We start from the raw sequence: 17,700 nt of genomic DNA, 5'->3' as shown, positions 1-17,700 counted from the left end.
CTGACTGATTGATTGATTGAATAGGCTACTTTATTAACAATTTGCAAAAAAGGAGGATCTTAACAAGCTTTTTTTTTTGTTCATGCATGGGGAATTTGGTATAATTTTTTTAATATAAAATATTGTCTATAGGCTACATAGGCCTATGAATCCACCTGCTGACCGACTGTCAACATTGAGCAATTTATTTTACAGGCCATATGTGACCATACCATTAACGACTTATAAGGCAAAAGAATCCAAAATGATATTATGTCTGTATCAAGTCAATTCTATTCTGAATCAATTCAAAGCATTAGGATTTCACGAAAAACAACTTTTTTCCCCCACATTTGATGCATGTTTTGTTTTTTTTGCCCAATCGTACATCATCATGATGTAACAGGTCTATTTGCTCAGACACGTAAAAGTCTCCATTCATTTGCCAATGGTAATAAGCCCATTTGCTCAGACACTATGACGTACATTTCTTGAGGAGCACTCTTATCATCGTATACATCATCATACATCATCTCATTCCGGCCAGTCAGAATTTGCGTCCTCACCTTCGTCTTCAATGTTTGTGTTACACAATGTTTTGTTTACACGAACACATTTTTCCATTCATTGTCAATGGCATTTAATGTTTGTGTAGGACAAAGTTTGTGTTGGCACATACACTAAAAGCTGGACATAGGAGGGGCTATCAAAAAGGGAAAAACATGTACAGTATGGGGAAAAGGGGGGCTCAGACTTTATTTACGGGGGCCCAGTTTCAAATTGCAGATGTCAGTATTATATAGGTGCTCTTTGAGAGCGGTTTTGAAGGAGTCAAGGGATTCACAGGAGTCAAGGGATTCATAGGAGCTAAATTAATTTAATCCCTTGTTTGAGACAAATCTGGGTTGCACGTGGTTTGTTGAACTCCCTCTGGTGTTGTGAACTTGTGAGTGTGGACTTCGTTGACATTAAGGAAATATTTGGACAGCTATACATGGGTAGTGCGTATCGAATCTTGAAGACCTGCATGATCCATTGCAAACCGGTGCTCTGTCGACAACCCTAAGCCATTCTTCCAGCCTATCAAAATGGGCATGGGTGAGGTGGGTTCGGGGAGTGAGGCCTGACCAGTTTGTTTTGGGAAGTCTGGAGCCTTCTGGAGCAAGTTTCAAATTGCAGCTGTCCGTAGGTGCCCTTTGAGAGTGGTTTTGAAGGCTTATACGTGTATGTCTATACAAATATATATATATATATTATGTCGTCCACTCACAGCTAGTTTTTGTATTGAGTTGTGCTTGAAATGTACTGTAATTCTGCAAACTGTTAATTAAATATTTAAATTAATCATTCAAAAATTGCTTTATACTGTGCTAAAATAATAATACAAAAAATCAAATCAATTGCTTCCCACAAGGGGATATTTAAATTAACTTACTTTATTCTGTTCCGTTGCACAGAATAAAGGGAACCTCCCTAATAGGCTACGTGATTTAACCTGACGGGGCGCTATTGTGAAACAAATGTGAAACAATAATACCCAAATGGGAGCAATGAGGGTAACTAAACCAAACCATGTTTGCTTCTAGCATATGGCCCTCTTCCATCAAAATCCCCAGCAGACCCCCACTCAATCAGTAGACCTACCTTAAACAGCTATAGTGCCACTATCTCGGTTAGCCGTTCATGCAGTTTAAAGACTTTAAACTGCATTGAAAATCCTTATATAATATTTCAGTCCGCCGATTGTTTGGAAATGGAATCAAGGCGTGTCGTTCTCCATTGCCATGGAGACAACAAACAACTCATCAATCTATAACCTGGTGTCACCAGACTTGAGTCACTTGACACAGTTTAACGTAGGCCTATTTATTTTTTACATTCTGCAATTATTAGGGGTTTGCACCATACACATTACACATTACGCTCTTTTTGAGTCTTTCTCCAAGCTGGGTATGGCTTCTCCTTTGCCGTTCTCTCCATAGATAATGGTTCTTCTCTCCACAATGTTTACTTCCGCAATCACCACCACGACACAACGACTCTCCCGTGATGCATTGCGCGAGTCAAACGGTAGTAGAAGGAAGGAAAGGTTTGTGTGATTGTTGTTGAGTTGACATGTCGCTAGTTTCTAGTTATTAAGAGTAAAGTGTACTTTTAAAGTACACCCAGCTGCCCAATGATTCATACAACGCAAAGTGTTAACACGGCACCTGACACAGACTAACATAGGGAAGACACGGGTATCTTTAACTAGTTAACGCGAAACGCCGCCGCGGGGCAACAACCACATACAGATTAAGAATGGAGAGACATTTCGCAGAAAAGCTTAATGTCCCCGAAGACTTCATTGCACCAAGTAAGTACTACAACATTGTTGAAATGTCTTGCTGCCATAGGTTGACTTGGCTAGCCTCTCCTATGTCCAGCTTTGAGGGTTTGTGTAAACATAATATCCCTGAAACATGACTGTCTTGATTATCATGAAGTACGCAGGGTCATGTGAACCATGGCTCGTGTAAACACAAACATTGTCCTAATACAAACATTGAATGCCATTGACAATGAATGGCCAGCTTTGAGCCCCCCCTAACTGTTAATAAAGTATACTGTGGGTAAAATGTGACAACATTATGGTTCTATGTCTTGGTAAGTAGTTTGTCACTGTACTGACATGGATGTCCGTTATTCAGAGCAGAGAGGACGTAACAACCTAACGTGAAAAAAAAAATCATTTAAACATATTAATTGTCCCCACTATGACTGGACCAGTATACTTTCAAATCAAGTGTTATTGTGTTTTTTAGGAGGCCTGGTGCCCCCATCCCATTTCATGTCAAGTGCCCAGTCTGCGTCTGGGGTACCTAGAGGTACCCTGAACCAAGGGACAGCAACACCTGTCTCCTCCTGGATGACACCAGCACTGACACCACCATCGCTTCCTCGTCCGTCCGATCCATGGCTTGCTGTAACTCAAGCTCAGCAGGAAATCCTGAAATTAAAAGATGAAAACCAGAGGATTAGGATGTTACAAGGAGACGACACAAGAGGACGGAACACTACAGATTACCAGATCACCAGAACAAGGTACAAATACAGTAGCAGATCTGCATTCTGCAAGCATGCTCAAGCTCATAGTGTGTCGCAACGTGACACACTGTGTGAGCTTGTCGATCGCCTATTTTTGGCAAGGAGATTTGGTGTAAAGGGGGAAAAGCGCACCAAGTACAGAGGCAACTCATTTCCAGTTTTCTAGTACTGTAAGGATAGATCATGGTTTAAGTGATTTAAAGGCCTTGTGTTTATACTGTACATATTTCTTACATCATCTCTACTGGGAGGAATATGAGCCTTCTGAATTATTGTCGTTCACAGATGTGAGGAGAGAAGTGAGCAGTGGTCCAGGCGGGACACAGAGTGGCGTCTGGAAGTGGAGAAGTACAAGGCTGAGAGTGAGAGACTGAGAGGACAGGTGGAAGCATTGAAAGAGACCGCGGGGAGGCACAGGGACGAGATGCGAGACAAAGAACGTACCCTCGGCAGGTAATATGTCTACCGTAATGTAGTTGAGGCTCAGGGAGATTATGTGAACTCTGGTTTAGTATGTTCTTTCGTTGTTGCTTTCCATTTAACTGTTTTCCTATTGTGTCAACATGAGAACCACCAACCAGAAATCCATGCATGTACAGTATCATAGAATTTTCAATTTAGGCCTTTAGCAGACGCTCTTAATCCAGAGAGATTTACAGCAAGCAAGAATAACACATGCATTACAATGGGTTGTTATATGAACAATAAAGCTTCTTGAAGTTGAAAGGCATGTGAAGAATGATGTCAACCATTATCTTCTGTACTGTAGGCAGAGTCTTGATATGGAGGCAATGCGTGATGAGCTGTGTATGGCCAAGACTCAACTGGACCAAATCCGACTGCAGCTCAATCAGAGCAGGGAGGATAAGGATAAAATGGCCTCCCAGGTAATGGCTGCCGACCCACAGGACGGTTCACTACATGGGAATAGAAAGGCCGCTCTTATCATCGTACATCATTATGACGTAACAATGTCTATTTGCTCAGACACTATGACGTAAAAGTCTGCATTCATTGTCAATGGGAATGTAATGTTTGTGTAGGACAAAAGTCTACACTAATAGCTGAATATAGGAGGGCCTAGCTCCCCTTAAAAAAGTAGAATTCACGTACGTATGTAGTAAATTCACCTGTGAATATTGTTGGGAAGCTTCGATTCAGCGCCTGTGTGTTCAGTTAACCACTTAAGCCTGGGGGCACGGTTGCGCAGTTGGTAGCACTGTCCTCACAGCTAGAATGTCCTGGGTTAGATTCCCGCTGGGGACGCTGTGGGTGCTAGGGCGTGTGCCCATAAACTGGGTAGGTTTGGCATGTTCTCCCTAGGGTAGGTAGTAGGTACCCTCACAAAAAACATGCAGTAATCCTGGTCTCTATACTGCCTCCCCCTGGCCAGCTGGGGCACCTGATGGAGGGGAAAGGAACTGGTTGGAATAATGTGTTCCTTCCACACGCTACGTCCAACTGGGGAAACTCCCCCCTGTTGGGTGAAAAGAAGCAGCTTGGACTCCTCATGCAATTCAATTCAAAGGAGCTTTATTGACATGAGAAAACAAACGTTTACATTGCCAAAGCAAGTTTCACAATACAAAAAAAAGAAGAAGAAAAGGGGAAACTATATACAGTCAACTATATACAGTTGGAGGGGGTACAGCATTTTGTAAACAGAGCTATGTCATGCATAGAAAGAAGCATGAGGTCAGTCCGTTGCTCTCCCCTGGTTGGCAGTGCCCAGGATTAGATAGTTGACACTGTTAGAAAAACATTTACAATTTTATGGTATAAAAAAACAAAAAGAATAACCAAAACACTTGAGCCTGATTTAAACATGGTTATAATTTGGTCCCTAGTCCTTTTTGTATATTCTGTATATTTGCACATCTGTGACATTTGTCCTTTGAATTTACCCATCCTAACAGCATTTGGCACTATTAGTACAGCGCTTGGGGAGTAGTTAGGGCCGGGGTTAAGTGTCTTGCTCAGGGACACTTCGACTCACACACCTTGGCTTGAACCTGGAACCTTTCTGTTCTCCCTATTCACTCCGCTATGGTGTATGATAGTGTTGTGTAACAAAAAATAGCCCATCTACAAACTCACAGCAAGGTATATGCAAGGTCACAACAAACTACTGTCCAAAATAGGACGCCACAGCTTTGGTAATGGTTTAATATTCTCCCTAACTAATCATTTGGCCTGACATTGAACAACACTTATCTCCATATTCAGATTGAAAGACTAGAAGGGGAGTATGCAGAGGAGACGCTAAGGCTGAAGAGAGACACGGAGAGGAGCAGAGAAGAGGTTGAGAGGATGGGTCTGAAGGCTGAGATGGCCAGGTTGCAGGCAGGCGATGAGGCCAAGCAACATAGTGTTCGACTGGCAGAACAACTGGAGGAATCCCGGAGGAAGCATGAGATCGAGGTGATTGTGGAGCACATTTATTTACAGTATAGACAGTATCCTTACTGGCCTACCGGCATGCGCACTTAGCCTCTCCAATTGATCCAAAATGCTGCAGCTCGCTTCGTCTTCAACGAGCCAAAATTCTCACATGTCTCCCCCCCCCCCCTTCTCTGCTTCCTCCATTGGCTCCCGGTCGCCACCGCTTCAGGCTATCTTGGCCCGTAGAACTTGCCCTAGCCCCCGACGACCGTACATGCGTATGCAAAGGCTCAACTTATGTAACTTGGATAGCATTTTATGTAGACATAGCACGATTTAATTGTTTTTCATGTATTGTCTAGCTGCAGCAGTTGATTGATGCCCACAGCACTGAACTGGTATCTGCAAGACAAACAAATGGCAATCTACAGGGTCGACTTAATTCCGTGACCTCCGATGTAATGCAGTTGAAGAGCAGTCTGATGGAAGTGTCTGCCGAGAGAGATGGCCTGAAAGAGAATCTAAGGTACCTTGTTCAATCTAAAATATCCATTATGGCCACACTGTGATGCTGAGTTTTAATGAAACTTTTAGAGTGTACAGAGATTGTGCAGAGATACAGGACGGTACATTGTACAGAGATCCCCTGATATTGATTGGATATTGTCACTTTACTTTTATTTTTTCCCCCCCAGCCAAATGGGAGAAGCGTTTGAGACCCAGTCAGCAACGTTGCAGAGTCTCAGAAATTACATTGGACAACTCGCCCCTGAGAGAGGAGAACAGGAGAGACTAACTGAAATGGTTGAGGTAGAGAAATCAATGCACTGTTGACGGTGTGCACGTCGGAATATATATTTTCTATTGTGGATTCAGAATGTATGCTGTAAGTTCTAACATGTACCACTTAAACCACATCGTGAGACAGAAAATATAGCTGTTGTACAAGCTCACAGCGTTGTGAGCTAGTAGATTGGATGTTTTCACTATTTTTGAAAAACATCTTCGTTGACAGTCACAGAATTAGGGATACCAGGCTTAATGAAATTAATGAAAAAATAATACTGATGTGTGTATGGTGCAAGCTACGGTTGCCCGATTATGGCAAAAATCTTAGTTATTTTGGCCAATACTAAGATCACGACGACATGATTAGACGTTGACTTTATTGAACTTAAAAATATTATTTGGTCATAGTCGTAGAACCCATGACCTTGTGGTGCAGACACCATTTTGTAACAAATCTTGCACAGTCTTGTTAACAAGATAAAACAAACATCATTGTAAAACGTAATGTGGCACAATATTAGTTTTATCTTGATTATCTTCATAATTGTTGGATGCCAGAATTGTAATCGATGTGTATTGTGGACATAACTTGAATCTCATTACATAGAGGCTGAATAAGGAGAAAGAGGCCCTTCAGATGACCACAGAGCTTTTGACAGTCAGACTAAACTCTGCCAATGAGATATTGGCCCTCCAAGAGGAGAAAATGGTTAAAACCGTAAGTAAATTAAATATTTCAGTGGGAATGCACTTGGCTTCGCTAATCAAATTAAGCATAAGTTCAGCATTACATGATACAGTGCTTCCCTTCACTTGAACGTCTTACTATGCCGCTACATATTTCAATTGAAATAAAAAGACTACATGCTTCTATCAACCACTTGCATATAATGACCTACAAGCGTCTGTTAATGTTGTGTGTGACTGTGTGTGTGAACACTATTGTCCACAGACGTTATCAGACCCTCTGCTGAAGACGGGTTCCAAAGGACTACGAGTTCTACAGCTCTGGAGAGAGAGAGTCTTCATGTTATGTGTCCAGCTTCGCTCGAAAGACATTGAACTAAGAACGGAGAAGGACGGACTCCTCTCAACGGTATGAAGACTCACACAGCTGAAACACAAGTGGTTACATGAGACAACGCATATTAGAACACATTGGCATGAGGACATGCTGTACAGTGTACAGTATTGAGTTGTTGATTATTATTATTATTCTTTAACACATTTTGACCTGACAAGTGATTCTACAAATGTCTTCTAAAACATGACAGTTTTTCTGAAAAACCTATGTTTCTATGTCAGTTGTTCTCAAACATTTTCATGTCAAGGACCCCCATATATATATATATGTATATATATATATATATATATATATATATATATATGAAAACATGTTGTTCCAGGGACCCCCTAGAAGCAAAGATTTGAGTTAAAAACGTTCTGCTCTGAAAGAATATATATTAAAAGATTTGCGCCACATTTTCAAGATTTTTTTCTTAGATTGCAGACCAACTTGTAGATCTGCTATTTTTCAACAGCTAAAGTGTAACATAATGCTTTGAACACCAAAAGGGGTTCCCGCCCCAGAGTGGGTTAAATGCTTCTCTAATGTTAGATGCTCTTTGCCTGCAGATCCAGTCCATGGAGCAGCAAGTCAAACAGGAGCAGTACCAGGCCAGTGTGATCCAACACAGTCTGCATGACCGCATCGCTGAGCTGGATCTGGAGAGAGTGGCCAGGGAGGTGTGTGTGTGTGCGCAAGAAGAACAAATCATACGGGTTTCCGTTTACAGTACACGAGTATATCGAACTGTTTTCACAATTTGTGTATTAGGTTTTTGTACAAATGATTCTGATAGCAGCATATCTTCCCAGACGGTGAAACAGGAGCTGGCCCAGGTTGTCAAAGAAAACTTAGAACTGAAGTCCCAAAGTCAGAAAGCAGACTCTGATATGAAGACCTTGACGGAAGCCTTCCAGAGGTAAGTTTACCTTCCCGTTAACCCCTTTTGGTGTTTAAACATTATGTTATAATTTAGCTATTGAAAAATAGCAGATCTACAAGCTCGTAGCGCGCCACTCGGTGGCGCGCTACGAGTTTGTAGATCTGCTATTTTTGACTATCACTGACATAGAAACATGAGGTATTTCAGAAAACTGTCAGGATTTAGAAGACATGTTTTTTTTTATTTCGACGTCAGGCCTAATTGGGTTAATCAATGATGAACAATGTTGATGAAATGGATCAATAACTGAAAATGTCCTGCATGTTTACATTCCATGTCAATATGCTAGAGCATGGTAACCACCACATACAGTACCTATACCAAAATGAAATGTCTTTGTAATGTCTGAACCACAGTTCCAACACATACTTGTACTGTAGATTCGGGGTTGCATTTGAGGCCAAAGTGGCAGAAGTGGACGCAGCTCAAGGACGACTCAACACGTTTACCCAAAGGCTGACGTTTGCTAAAAGAAGAGTGCAGACAATCCAAGGTATAGTTGCAGGTGTTGCAGCCATATCACATCACACAAGTTTGTGCGTGTCAGAATTATTTTGGAACTTTGGAAGTTATTATATTGTTGCTTCACACACACAGGGCTGATGATGAGGAAGGTGGCTCTGCAGAAAGTCCAGCAGTCTGCTAGAATGACAGACCAGGCTGACGACGGGTATGATTTTATCAGCTGTTTTCGCGACATTCGAAATCCTGCCCCCCGGGCAGGCATACTTTTACTGAGGTTAGGTTTAGGTATAGTTTTACTGAGGTTAGGTATAGCTTTACTGAGGATAGGTTTAGGGTATAGGGTTAGGTTTAGGCTGTCAATCACAGCGACTGGCCAATCACAGTGCGTCCTTTCCTTGCACAAACCCAGATCGGTTTTGGAATGACCGAGCTGACTATTGACCATATTCACACAATGGCCAGTCACTTACATGATTTTTTATCAACTGGAATTGTTTTTTGCTCACAAAGTGAACAGGATGCACAATAGAAAATGTAATTATAATGACAATGAATCAGCTGTTCAATAATATATTTTTAACCTGGAGAAAATGTTCAGAATAAACAATTGTGCTTTTTTAAAAGTACTGGCATCTACAGTAGCTTTTACGGCAACCTATTATTAGTTTAATATTCAGCTGTCGAATGCACAGTTTATATTTATGTTTTTTTTTGTGGCTTTCGCCTTTATTTAATATTCTTTATGGAGGGACAGACAGTAGGCTGACAGGAAATGGGGAGAGAGATGGGGGGGGGGGGGGGAGACATGCAGTAAAGGCCGTCGGGATCGGGAGTCGAACCCGCGGCCACACTGCCAGACTATGGATTACCAGCCAAGGTACCTGGACCGCTGAGCCCAGGCCTCGAATGCACAGTTTTGACAATTATACTGCTCTAGTATTGTATTGTATCTATTGTTTTGGGAGATGTTTTGCTCGTATGTTTTTCTGCCCCCCCCCTCTGCCTTCCTCATGGCATCACCACCTTTCTTTGCGTGTGTTTTACAGTATCCGAAGCCTCCAGGCAGAGGTCGACGCGGCGTGCGAAGAGAGAGACAACTTGACACTGGAGCTGAACAGAACCCCAGAGCTCATCGAGATCGCCGTGGCTGATCTTCGAGAGCAGTGTGAGCATTTTGTACAATTCTGTACTTTACACTCTCTCCACCACCAACAATCTTGTGTGTTTATTTTTATTTTTTATTAGTTACATTGCATCTCTCCGTGCTCTCTCTGTGCGTTCCAGTTGAGAGTAAACTGCGGCAGCAGCGACAGGAGTTGGAGCAGAGTCAGGCGGAGCACCACGAGGCGGTGTCTGGCCGAGAGGAGGCTCAGCAGGGACTGCAGCGTCTCCAGACACAGCTGGAGGAGACTAACGTCAACCTGGAGCAACTCGGCTCCGAGCTGCACAGTCAGCGGGAACACGGTGAACAGGGTCAGACAGACAGACAGACATCACATGACACTGCCCTTATACCCACCGTCCCTTTATTTTATACATGTATTCAGTCAAAGTCTTTTATTTTGGTGCTTGTCGATTTCTTCTCCCTCCGTCTGTCGATTCTTCCTCTAGACATGTGTTAAGATTCAGTCCAATCTCCCCCTAAATTGAAAATCAGTGCCGGACTGTGTTTCTCATTACCCGAGATGCTGAAGTGTTTGTTTTTGCTGTTTGTCATCAGCCCTGCGGGAGACGGTGTCTGAGACGCAGGGCCGCTGTGCCGAGCAGCTGAGGGAGATGGAGGCTCAACTTAACAGCGCCAGGAGAGAGCACACTAAAGCGGGTATGGAGGCATTAACTAGCCACCTATCACACCGGATCACCAGGGGGTGATCGGGTGTGATCAATTGGCTAATTATGGCCCTGTCCAGAGCCCGGGCAGAGGCTTTTGCGTCGGTGTGATGTCAGAACAGGCCAGCTCCATGTATGGAGATATAATTTGGGCCCTGTCCAGATCCCAGGCAGAGGCTTTTGTGCTGGTTCTGGACAACGTCGGTGTATCTGACGGACTCAAATTTGTCAAATGAAGTCGGTGGGGCGAACGGTTCCCGAGTTACGTGGATTGCAGACGTACGTACGCACAGTGCATTTATAGATTTTAAGCAAACTTACTTAACGAGTATACAGGATCCCCTGGGAAATTTTTTTTAAAGATCCATCTCATCCTCAAAATCTGCACGATCAAGACCACATAGGGATTGTTTATCCGGTACATTTTATTATAATTTGGGATTGATTATCTGATCGTACACTGCGATTAAAATCCATGCGATTTAACTCTTTAAACACAACTGATACAAGAAACCGAAATTGATGTTGCGCTCAAACGGTGCCCAATGAGTACAATGTTAACTATGATTGTCTATTCTCTCTCTGGCCATTTCTCCTTGAGAGAAATGTGTTAAGATAATTTCATCTCATTGCCTGCTTTACGATTGTAGAAAATGTTTAAGACACCTTTCCCTCTCTCATGGTCGAAGACCAGTTTTTTCTTTTTGGTTGTTACTTGTTGTTGTTTTTTTTTTTGTCTGTCTTTTTTCTGCCCACTCTTTTCTTTTTGTCCTCCTGAAATGTACAATCCGAAGTGATATTGCCCTGTTTGTCCCTGTTTAAGTGTGGACTTGATGTCATATGAAAAAGGACTATACAGAGACATTGGAGTTGGAGCCACATGGAGGGGGGATGAGGGAGGGAAGAGGGGTGGAGAAAAAAAAGAAATCTTGGGAATTGCTCGTGTGTCATATGTGAAAATGCTATCTGTAATGTACTGCTCTTTCCAAATAAAACAAATATTATTTAAAAAAGAAAAAGATAATTTCATCTCCTTCCGAGATAGAGCAAATTGATCAGTTGAAATATTTCCATACATTATTCTCAATTATAAGATTACTGTGTGCAAGATGTAAACGTATTAGTGACTATGACTTGGACTGTTTCTCTCATGTTTCTCTTGTGCCTCTGCCTTGTTGCAGTGATGACTTTGAGACAGTTTGAGAGGCACGCAGCGAGGGAACGGGATCAGGAGAAGGAAGGGCAGCATTTGCAGAGTGAACGCACAAAGAGAGAGCTGGAGGATTTGCATAAGCAACTGATACAGAAGGACATAGACAAAAACCTACTCTTGGTGAGACATTTAATGCAAGGCCAAGGAGTTCATGAAATTGATAGATTGAAGTATTTATTAACAGTTTGCAGAATGGGTACATTTCACATGAAAGCACAACTCAATACAAAGTCTGTTACTGTGGACGACACACTGATAAAGCATTACACTTGTTTACAACAGGGTACATTTTCTATGTATGGTAACTATGACTCTGCCTGGCTGGCTGGGTAGGTACTAGGTATGAGCATGAAAACAGCATGGTTGTTTTTCACCACCTGTGCGCAACCTAACACACACACACAAACACACACGCACATATTAACTGTATATATGATGATTTCGGGTGTGCCAGTACAGTACAGTACAGTACAGTACAGTACAGTACAGGGACCCCCACACGATAACTCTGTCATTTCTCAACCGTTTCGGACACGGGGCGGCTCGCTGGAACCGGGCCGGCACCCTGGGTGCGTTCCTGTGGGTTTGGATTCTGCCCCCCCCCCCCGGGGAAACCCCCACACGGAGTTGCAACACTCACTTCACACATTGGTGTGATTTTTTTTTTTGGTCTTCATTAGTGCTGAATTGTGTTTCACAGGCCACTATTCATGAGAGAGGACTCATGAACGAGTACAAGAAGGCTCGCAGCACGGTGCTGCAGCACTCGATTGCTCTTGGGGAAACGGCACGGCCTTCAGAGAAGAGTGTTGTCGGAGCGGAAACCCAGCTCCATGCCAAAGGTAAAGCTGCTATGCGTTGTGAGGTTGTATATGTGCCATGTTCGGTGCACGACACCCACACGCAACTATGTATTAAACTCAGACTTAAAGGTATATTCAGTGATTTCACTTAATTTAAAAAAAACCCTCAAAACTTGAGTGTGCTGACCATATAAGGAGTTCCTCCCTGTCCCCAGTTCAAACACACCTGGGGTCAAAAGACCGTAGGTTTTGTCTATAGCTAGGGTTAGCCAGCCTTCATCCAATCAGGATGAGAGAGGCCTTCCTCCAATCATGATCGAGTGGGGGCGGGCCTTGGTGCACGTGCTGTAGGCCTGTTGCGTGCCCCCCCCCCCCACTGTAGAGCGTGTGCATGTGCACAAATCACCCAAATCACTGAATTCTCCCTTAACTTCCTTCCTCAAAATAATAGCCACTGTTACATTGACTAAACCCAAGCTGCATAGAACACCTTCCATGTTATATTTTTCAAACTTTTTGATGAGGCCTTCCCACTACAAAGGAAGATAAATAAAGTTAGAAAACTGAATTTAAAATGGCTGACACAACTATTACTAATCCTTCCGTAATAGCCAATGAATTCAACAAATTCTTTGTCAATATTGGTCCTTCCCTTGCAGACAAAATACCAAACACACCGCTGTCTACTTCAGGGCTTAAATGTCCTTCTCATCCATTTGTCTTCGATCCCATTACGGAGAAGGAGCTTAGTGATGCCGTAAACAAACTCAAATCATGTGCACCTGGCCATGACGAACTTAAATCTCAAATTCTGAAGAAATGCCTTCCATATATTATTGTCAATCCACTTTGTGACGGGTATATTCCCTGAGCAATTTAAAATGGCCTAATGTATACCGCTGGTGGAAAAAGTACAAAATGATTTTACTTAAGTAAAAGTACTGATTCTTCTGATACTTGAAAATGACTTGAGTACCCAAGCAGAGCGTGCAAGTACTAGTTTCGGCCAGGACGATATTCGATGCGTATGCACCGTCCCAGCAAATGACGTAATGACTAATTGTGCCTGATACGGCAGTGGTGCCAGATTACATACATGTATACATAGGAGCATTACCTTTAATCCTCCCGACACTAAAACATATCGTCATTACGTCACCATCGAAAACCAATTACACTCTGGCATTGGGTCCTTTAATCCACATCTTTATTACGTCATCATTGAGAGCTATTTATACCAGTTATACCCTGACGTCATATGCTGGGACGGTGCATACGCATCAAAAGTGGCGCAAAGTAACCACAGTATACCGCTAATCAACTTACAAATTACATTATACATATACATAGAGGCATTTCCTTGGATCCACCAGGCACTGATCGACATATACGTCACCATCGAAGGTATTGGGTCCTTTAATCCTCATCTTTATTACGTCATCATTGAGAGCTAGTTATACCAGTTATACCCTGACGTCATATGCTGGGACGCATCAAAGCATCAAAAGTGGCGCAAAGTAACCGCAGTATACCCGCTAATCAACTTACAAATTACATAATACACGGAGGCATTTAGTATTAATATCACTATAGTCCAAGATTAAGTACATTTAAAGCAATTGACAATTTAAAATAAATAATTATACTGTATACATGATATTTGATTTCAGTTTATATATATACCTTTTTTTTTCATCGGATATCGATGATTTATTTTTCTTTGAGAAACTAAAAAGGGATCCGGAATAATTCTAAATCGATAAAACTGTATTTATTTTATAGATAGAAACTTGTACCATACTTCATAATACTACTTTTTTACATGCATAAAGTAGGTAGGTAGCAAATAGCTAAACCTAATAATTAGTTGTTGCACACTGCAACAAGCAAGTAGGCACTCGACAGAGTGCACTTCTAGTTATTAATGTTACTACCTGTTTCATTTCTTGTTATTGTTATTGTTACTATTATAATAATAATAATTATTATGTACTTTCATTAATTTTATTATAACTAGTTTAAGCTCACTTGGCAGCTTTAAGGAATTCCACTCGATAAGCCCCTCTGGGTTTTTTTTTGGCCCTTCCGGCACATTTTCTTTTCCGATTTTTGTTTTTAAATTTTATTTTCATACAAATGTATTTCATCCCATTTGAAAAATCCTTTGTTTTTCTTTTAATGTACACATGTGCAGATAAACTAAACTAAACTAGACTAGTATCCACACCTCTGACCATTTGACTATAAACCTGACCGACTGGTCTGTTTGTGTTCTGTCAGAGACCCTCCTGTCTGTGCTGGACGACCTCCAGGCTCTCAGTGCTGCGGTCGTCAACAGTTCAGAAGACTCCGCTGAGGAGGAGGGACACGTGGACAGTGTATAGGGCCGCCGGTAGCCAATCCACACAGCCGATAGTCAAGTAAGGCTTTCTACATCCGTCACTGCTTTGACCACTCTGGAAATAATCGCCGAAGCAGTGACGGGTTTGAGCAATAAAAAGGTCTTCATATGACGACTAATGCATTGCTTAAAGTTCTCAGTCCCGAGGATTTCATAGGGTTCATTTAATGAGATCAGTGCAGATTTGCAAAAAAAAATCAGTCTTGGATTTATTTTTTGCTTTAAGCCCTGCTAATGTCAAGCAAATAAATGTGTCTGGAAAGGCTGGATTAGTTTTTGATTGTCTGCAGGGCCAGACCAGACACTGATGACTTCATATGAGCCACAGTGGGTTTTTCCTTGTGCCTCTGTGCAAAGTGGAGCCTGACAGGAATATCAAATAAATACAAAACTTGGCTCCATCTTCGTGTGGAAGACTGATGAACGCACTGAGATGGGATCTGTAGTGTCTTTTTAACTAGCTTTACCATGCTTTTTTTTTGTCATGTCTTATTTGTAAACGTGATCTAATAAATTATTTTTCATATTTACGAATATTTGTAATTCAAATGTTTATTTATTTTTAAGTGATAATAATTACATAAATTATTGAGGTCATAGTTTGTTTACACCTCGACAAAGAAAAGGTACTGTTCCGGTGAAAATTTCAGATGGCTATTTCATCATTGAAATGTAAAAGAAAATCACACCCGTGTGAACCGAGTGGTCCAACTCACCTCTCTCCCCTCCCCCTCCTCTCCTCTCTCTCTCTGTCATTAAGCAGGCAAGCGTGCAGCACTAATACTAGCTCACTCTCTCTGTTTCTGGCAAACAGCACCCCTACTGGTACTCATTATAGTGGTGCTCATACATACATACATACGTGTATAGGTGAAAACATACATAGGTGAACACGGACATTGCTGTTCCTTGGAGTGGTTGCACCACTGGTATGCAGACAAGAGACAACATTTCAACAGCATTTAGTGTATAGGCCCCTCTAGCATGCGTAATGGTAATTAGGCTGCTCTTGCATTATGTCATGGCATTTACATTGTCCGTGTTTCCAAATGTGTTCATGGCAATATATATTGGGAGAATAAAAGTTGCTTCCAAAACACAGCATTGATAACCACTTCTACCAATCAATTTTCATAATGAAAAGTAGGTGCCAATGTCCTAATGCATGTTGTTGTCTTTACCAGCAGAGGGCAGTGCTATTAAATAAATCGGATCAAACATTTCTTTTTTTTTAGTCTAGGTTTAGTCTTTAGGTTTTTATTGATTCGTGGTTAGCTATACAGTTTCTTTGTTTTGAGACCAATGAAGAACTTGAAGATATCGGGACTATGAATGTATGCGCAATAAACTACAATATATAACAATAACATACAGACAATAGATGAAGGTTCTTAGGCTGGCAAGAATTCTGGGTGAGAATAATCCTCAACCATAGGTCTATTTAATTTAAATGTAAAAAATAGCCACCCTCCAGTATGCCTCTCGCCAAAAAAAAAACATTTTTATCTCAACACTGTTGCTCCTGTAATGCAAAAGAAAATGCATCAGTTCACTTTCCTCAGCTGGGCTGGAAGATTAGTACCATAGTGAAGCGAAATAACATGGTGACTTATGAATAATTGAGCAGAGGAATGCAAGGGAGACAAGCTCTCAGCTCTCATTTATTAACAATTCAGAATTAATGGCATGTAACGTAAGTGAGTGGGATGAGCAAGTTGGTGCTCCTAGTAGCGTACAAAACTCACTCGTGTGCCAATCTCTACAGTCCAAGCAAACAACCTTGGACCCCTGCATTAACCCATTTTGACCTGAGGGCGATTCTACCAATGTCTTCTAAATCCTGACCGTTTTCTGAAATACCTATGTTTCTGTGTCAGTGCTGCTCAATGTTTCATGTCAAGGACCCCCCCCCCCCCCCCCCCCCCGCCAGAAGTTTTGAGTTAAAAACGTTCGCTGTGAAAGAATATACAGTGTATATTCCAAATTTGCGCCACATTTTCAAGATTTAAAAATAAATAGCAGATCTACAAGCTCCGCGCTATGAGCTTGTAGTTCTGCTATTTTTCAACAGCTAAAGTATAACATGCTTAAAACACCAAAAGGGGTCAGACACAAGTTATGCAGGGGTAATCTTTTATTTTCAAAAAAGGGCACATAATCGTGCAAACTTTCACCGCATAAAATCACATAAAACATGCATATCTCTGTTGTCGGGAAGAAACCTCCCAACTCCAAAATGTAAAATGTTCAGGATTTTTTTTTATTGTTTTAGTTTTTCTTTGGGGTTTTATGACCTCAATTTCACCCACCCAACCTGAAGTTTGAAAATTGAGTGGATTTTCTGTGGTCTGGAATTTTCCACATAAAATCCCCAAAACCTGTGTATATTTCATCGCAAAACCAAGGATTGTAGCCCGCATATAATCAAGGATTTGTGCCTGCGTTAACCAGACAGTGGTTAGAGTGGCCGCCCTGAAACTGGGAGGTCGGGGGTTCAAGCCGGGTCATACCAAAGACTGTAAAAATGGCACTCTGCATCAAAGGGTTGGATTGGGGGGGGGTCAAATCAACTAATCAAATGATTCCCGAGCGCGGCACGGCTGCAGCTCACCACTCCTTGGCTGCGGCTCACAGCTCCAAGAGATGGGTCAAATTTCACTGCGGTAACGTGTGTGACAAATCGTATGACTGTGTTCCAAGGTCCTTTCGATGTCGTACTACGCTGTTGTAGTGTGCAAGTAA

The 17,700-nt window shown here is 41.9% G+C and overlaps 1 protein-coding gene across 3 annotated transcripts; it reads left to right on the top strand.

Annotated features, from left to right (window-relative positions):
- The first annotated feature begins 2,067 nt into the window (after nt 1–2,067).
- Nucleotides 2,068–15,431, top strand: cchcr1 (coiled-coil alpha-helical rod protein 1). 3 transcript variants are annotated; one of them, XM_080779830.1, is made up of 19 exons: nt 2,068–2,335; nt 2,784–3,063; nt 3,352–3,519; nt 3,836–3,953; nt 5,293–5,487; nt 5,817–5,974; nt 6,144–6,258; nt 6,845–6,955; nt 7,190–7,333; nt 7,873–7,983; nt 8,116–8,222; nt 8,627–8,739; nt 8,844–8,916; nt 9,758–9,876; nt 9,996–10,184; nt 10,432–10,533; nt 11,723–11,874; nt 12,455–12,596; nt 14,838–15,431. In XM_080779830.1, exons 1-19 carry the CDS (start codon nt 2,281–2,283, stop codon nt 14,939–14,941), a joined length of 2,556 nt encoding a protein of 851 aa, XP_080635956.1. In that variant the 5' UTR covers nt 2,068–2,280; the 3' UTR covers nt 14,942–15,431. The 3 variants fall into 3 exon arrangements, with proteins under 3 accessions (XP_080635956.1, XP_080635955.1, XP_080635957.1); XM_080779829.1 differs by having other exon boundaries at nt 5,811–5,974; XM_080779831.1 differs by lacking the exon at nt 5,293–5,487 and having other exon boundaries at nt 5,811–5,974.
- The last annotated feature ends 2,269 nt before the right edge of the window (nt 15,432–17,700 follow it).

The sequence above is a fragment of the Protomyctophum bolini genome (assembly GCF_963924005.1).
Source record: "Protomyctophum bolini genome assembly, chromosome: 13".
NCBI lineage: Eukaryota > Metazoa > Chordata > Actinopteri > Myctophiformes > Myctophidae > Protomyctophum > Protomyctophum bolini.
The sequence above is the reverse complement of the archived record's forward strand: the minus strand, read 5'-3'. Positions and strand labels throughout refer to the sequence as shown.

Bases quoted from the DNA above. Each gene is read 5' to 3' on its own strand.
- cchcr1 (XM_080779829.1), top strand. From the start codon at position 2,281: ATGGAGAGACATTTCGCAGAAAAGCTTAATGTCCCCGAAGACTTCATT. The intron at 7,334-7,872 runs GTATGAAGACTC...CTTTGCCTGCAG, and splicing joins AGGACGGACTCCTCTCAACG to ATCCAGTCCATGGAGCAGCA. The intron at 7,984-8,115 runs GTGTGTGTGTGT...ATATCTTCCCAG, and splicing joins TGGAGAGAGTGGCCAGGGAG to ACGGTGAAACAGGAGCTGGC.